This window comes from Nestor notabilis, unplaced genomic scaffold (assembly GCF_000696875.1).
Source record: "Nestor notabilis isolate BGI_N333 unplaced genomic scaffold, ASM69687v1 scaffold9485, whole genome shotgun sequence".
In the NCBI taxonomy this organism is placed as follows: domain Eukaryota; kingdom Metazoa; phylum Chordata; class Aves; order Psittaciformes; family Psittacidae; genus Nestor; species Nestor notabilis.
In genome coordinates, this window is record NW_009928835.1 from 52,216 (window position 1) to 57,739 (window position 5,524).

Sequence of the window (5,524 nt, forward strand, 5' to 3'; positions counted from 1 at the left end):
GGGGGGGAGGGAAAGTCAATGCTCCAATAAATGATTTTTCAAAGCAAAGAGTTATTGAGGGGGTATGTGTGATATTTTTTCAGAGGAAATTTTAATTTATTGCTTTGTTGCTGTAGGTTAGCATGAAACATTATAGGTTTTACTCAAAATGACAGCATTTGATACATTAAAATGGAAAAGCATTTCAGAATCGAAAAACAAAACAACCTGCTTCCTACATTGTTAGAATGTTATTTTTTTGATGTTACTGCAAAGTTGTTGCTTTTTTCCTTCATCCAGGTGCCATTTCATCCAACTGAATGCAGAAAATCTGTTCTGACAAAACAGCATTTTCTTCAGCAAGAACAGCATTCAGAAACTTGGCCAATTTTTTATGATTGTGAACATGAATGATCTTTCAAACCCATTACATTTTATGGAAAAAATTACTAGGTTTAATATCTAGTTAATGTTTCTTGAATGTTCTTGTATTGCGTTTCAGGCATAAGATCAAAATAAAGCACAGTCTGATGAGCTGTCTGCACAATTCCTTTCCCATCCTTACTGGCTTTTGAAAACTGAAGGAAAATGTGTGGGAAAGCTGTAATTCAAAATCACTTGGTTTTATGGTTGTGTTGCAAAACATTTTAAGCAAGGTGTGACTATTAGTCATGTATCAAGTATTGTGTCTGTGTAAACACCTGTGCTTAAGAATTACAAAGCAATTTGGTGCAGGGATTAGCAACTAGGAATTCTCCTGTTCTGTATTTGAAATCCATGGGAATAGTTGCAGTACGGAAAGGAAGGAACAAATACTGTCTGTAGTGGCACTCTTTTGTCCCTGTTTTCCCTCAGTTGAACAAAAACTTAGGAAAGAATTATTGCAACACTTGAGAAACCACAGTGCATTCAAAATTCATATAGTAACAATATCACATGACTTAGGTCTGGTCCCAGCATCTTCTCTTGCAAAATGTGTGTGTCTCACCTCTTCAAGGCACTGGCTTTTATCAGTGTTCACATACGTGAATTTGGGATTGCTCTTTCAGTTCTGCTCTTTGAAAACCTTGGGCCTGGCAGGTTCTAATAGTTATTGCTGTTGAAAGAGATGAGAAATCAGTATTCCAAAACCAGGACTACTCACTGTTAGGCACATGTTCTGCTTGTACTTGTTCAGGTAGACTCCAACAGTGCTTGGAAAGCTAAGCAGAAACTGATTTACAACCAGTTCAATCATGAATTTTTTTCTTCATTGCTACCTGAAATTTCAGCAATCTTCCTGCATACTGAAATCAGAGCTTAAATCTAAAAGGTTTGGAGGACAAGAAGAGAGAGGGGTATGACTTTCAGGTTCCTTTCAGAACAGTGTTGCTGTAATCCCAGTCACTGGTCTAGCAGCAACAGGGCTGTTAAATGTATAGATGCTTCTGCCCTTGCTAGTTACTACTAAGCACCGATTCTTTATGAGTCCAGGCATACCAGAAGAGAATGAAGATTACTGATAACTGAATGAAGACAACCTCACAGGTTTTCATCTGCACATGGCCAGTTGACAGCCGAATCATCTGGCATGTTCCACAAAGACCATGGCTAGCGGTTGGTTTTAGCAGGAGACCTATATGTAAATAAAATCTCCCCTTATTAGTGTTTTGTGCCTAGCTTGAAATAGAGGTGGATTTTGTGTGCTTTCTTGTGAAATAATGGCACAAATCCAATAGTTTCAATTTCAGGAAAGTTCTACTTAGGAGTCCTGACATTTAATTTCACAGGTTTCTTTGATACCTTTTTTAGTTTTTTGGGGGTTTTTTGATATTTTTTCTTCAATAGTACATTTTTACAAATGCTTCAAACCAAAATTATTGTTGTATTAGAAGCTCTACTTAGTGGCTGAAAATATACAAATGGTAAAGATTAGTCATAGAATCATACAGAGATCTAGTTGGGAATTGGCCTCTGGAGGTGTCTAGTCCAACCCTCTGCTCCAACCAGGATATGCTCATCAGGTTGTTGAGTGCTTTATATAGGCCAGGCAAATTTGGAAAACTTGTGAGAGTGGAGTCCTCCTGATCTGTCAGAGCCGGGTCCCAGGGCTGCAGCACTCTCATGAGGAAGAGGTTTTTCCCTGTGTCCAGTGGGAACTCTCTTTGTTGCATTTCAGGCTTGTCAACTCAAATGTCCATTTTCTCTGTAACTCTCCCATTTAGGCAATGGATGACTGCAGGCCAGCACCCTCAATCTCACCTCTTCTTCTCCAGACTGAACAGACACAGTTCACTCAGCCTGTCCTTGTACATCATGTGCTTCCACCCCAGGCTATGTTTAGTGGCCCTGCTCTAGACTTGCTCTAATGCTGGCTTCTCTTTTTTATGGGCAGTCCTTGCACCGGTTGCAGATACAGCTGCAGTCTCACCAGTGCTGTGTAGAGGAAGTACTCACTTTCTTCAGCAGCTGGCCACACTTCTGCTACACAGCCCAGGCTGCAGTAGGCCTTCATGGGCAGACATGTTCTGTGTCCTGTCCACCACAGTTTCTTTTCTGGCCAGTCATGCCCCAGCTTGCGCTCCTGCCTGGGTTTATTTCATCCCAAGGGCAGAAACTTTCTATTTGCCTTGGAATTCCATCAGACTGCTATCCATAACTTCTGTGTCACATTCCTTTTTACTCATATTCACAAACCATGTCGCCTCCTAAAAGGCTGACCTGTCTTGATATAGAGGAGGTGCTTTTTGTTCGTGGAATTCTGGTAGCCATAGACATCAATATGCTATATGACTATGTACTACCCAAACCTAGATACAGGCGTTTCTTAGGGAAGCAACAGCTGTCATGAATACACAGCTTATAGCAGTTTGTTTACATATGTTTTCTTTCTGTTGCAAAAAGGGCATGTGTCCTTGCCCTTTCTGTATTGAAGTGCATTTGGTAGATTGTTCTCCAGTTCTTGCTATGCTCCTGAAATGAGCATTCACCTGGGATTCCATTAATTTATCTTTTTAGGGCATCATGTAGCAAAGCAGATGCATAGTGAGCTGAAGGAACGGAACAATACATCTGTCCTCATAAAAAAGTATTTAAAGATGCCACCTTTGTTTAAAGCAAAAAAAAAAAAAAAAAAGCCATTATGATTCAAAAGAGATTTTTTTTCTGCTAAGAAATTGATATTTAAAACATGATTTTAAGTGTGTAGAGGTATAATTACAGTGTCTGTAGTAGTTTCTGCTCAAAAGAAAGAGTCGCTTCATCAGAGAATTGTGGAATATATCTGAAAGATACGAGCTTTATAGTGCTACAAGCACTTCTGGAGGGAATGCTACACCTGCTAAGTAGAAAATGGCAGATTTTAGAGAAGCTTTTTTTTTAACATGGCATGATTTGTTTTCCTCTTGTAGCTGTGTCACCTTACACTGTTTTTCCTTGCTGACAGAGAGCAACTCCAGTTTTTAACTACTGTATTTGTCCCCGGACACACTTGGAAGAGTCTAATGGTTTGGAGCCACAAGTTAGGGCATGGGACATGAAGCAAGCTGTAAAAGTCCTCTACCTAGGCCTTATTTAACATCTTGAAGTGTAGGAGGTGTCCTTTGCTGTTGTTTTGTTCTGGCTAAACTCTATAGTCTTAAAATAGCCTGTATGACATGCTAAAGACAGCAGACACTGAAGGGTCACTGCTGGGAAGAGATGAGGTCAGCTCTGCCATTACTGTACTATATGGTAGTGTGGGTGCTATCCCTCAGAGTGGCATTGTGTTGAATGGGTTGCTTTTGCAGAAGGAGACAGGGCAGTTATTACCATGTGAGTCTTCCCTGTGTAATCATGAGCCTTCCCTCAAAAAAGCAATGCACTGTGCAGGCAGGCCATCTAGGAACTGAATGCTTCTGATGCTGTGGTTTAAGCCCAACCAGTAACTCAGAACCATGCAGCCGCTTGCTCACTCCCCTCCTTCTTACCTCCTGCTCCTCGTGGGATGGGGAGGAGAAAAGAAGGAATGTAAATCCCACGAGTTGAGATAGGAGCAGTCCAGTAACTAAGGTACAATACAAAACTACTGCTCCTAGCACCGATAATAATAATGATAAGGGAAATAACAAGCGGAGAGAATATAAAACTAAAAAGGGAAGGAAAAATAACCCTATAAACCCAAGTGCTGCACAATGCAATTGCTTACTGCCCACCTACCAATACCCAGCCCAACCCGAGCAGCGATCTGGCCCTTCCAGGTGACTCCCCCCAGTTTATATCCTGGGCATGACGTGCTGTGGTATGGAATAGCGCGTGGGCTGGGTTGGGTCAGGTGTCCTGTCTCTGCTTCCTCCCGGCTTCCCCTCCTCCCTGGCAGAGCATGAGACTGAACAGTCCTTGATCAGGGGAAGTGCTACTTAGCAACAATTAAACCATCAGTATCTTATCAGCATTGTTCTCAGACTAAAGCCAAAACAGAGCACTGCACCAGCTACTAGGAAGGGGAAAAATGGCTGGTACAGCTGAACCTAGGGCAGGTGTGGAAGTCACAGGCTGGTTTCTGCCTGCAGAAAGGCTGCAGGGTAGCAGCCTTTGCTCAGTAGAGGGCGGATGAAAGCCTTTATGCCATTGATGTTGGGAATGGGCTCATCTGGGGAAGTTTTCCCAGCTGAAACCACCAGGTTCTGCACATAGCCATGTTCTGGGCAGATGCTGCCAGGCTGGAATGGGCGTTGTCTGTCCTGTGGATAAGGGTAGGGCAGGCCTTGCTTCATCTGAGTGAGGCTCATGATCTGCCTGTGTGTCGATGGAGAGAGCTTCAGCCCTCTGGCAGACCAAAACTAATGACACCTTTTGGTCCAGAAGCAATGACTGATTGGCTGCAGTGAACAGTAAAAAGGAAAACACCGGGGTAGAACAGGAAAAGAGTTGTCCTCTGGATCATCTCCAGCCTTGCACCTGGATCTAGATAGCATATGGGGTGAAAACAACATACTGGGTTAGGCTGCCTTTGCGTTGGACTGTGCTTGGGGCTGTCATTGTCTGTCAGGGTCTAGCCACTGCCTTGGCCTGTCACCCAGCAGCTATCTGTATGTTGTTATCCTACTTTCCCTTACATGAGGGAGAGCCTGTTGTGATTCTGATCCCCTCTTCCCTATGCACAAGCATGAATTAACACTTTGCTTTCCTTGCAGGAGCAGTCAAGGTTTTATGCACATGAAATTGATGAAGACCAAAGAGAAGTACATCCTGGGTCAGAACAGCCCTCCCTTCGACAGTGTGCCTGAAGTCATCCACTACTACACTACAAAAAAGCTGCCTATCAAAGGAGCAGAACACTTGTCACTGCTCTACCCTGTGGCTGTGCGGACCCTCTAATAATCTAGTCTCACCCCTTCCTGTGGTTGGGAGGTGAGAGGTAAGCTGGGTTGCACAGAATTCATTGCCAGAATTCAGTGCTTGAGTCTGTGGTGGAGTGGCAGCCTTTAGTCTTGGGAATGTGGGTGCTCTGCACAGTTGCATATGGTACTCTTATGCTGCAGGGTGCCTCTAGAACCAGGCTTCTACATAACAGAAAGAAATCTTA

The 5,524-nt window shown here is 43.1% G+C and overlaps 1 protein-coding gene across 1 annotated transcript in view; it reads left to right on the forward strand.

Annotated features, from left to right (window-relative positions):
• The window catches only part of SHB (Src homology 2 domain containing adaptor protein B), a gene marked incomplete at its 5' end in the record, with an annotated part of 43,283 nt that extends 37,967 nt beyond the window's left edge, over nt 1–5,316 (forward strand). The window contains one exon of the mRNA XM_010014702.1: nt 5,133–5,316. Coding sequence (XP_010013004.1) covers nt 5,133–5,316 — 184 coding nt within the window. The remainder of the gene's footprint in view (nt 1–5,132) is intronic.
• Nucleotides 5,317–5,524: the final 208 nt, after the last annotated feature.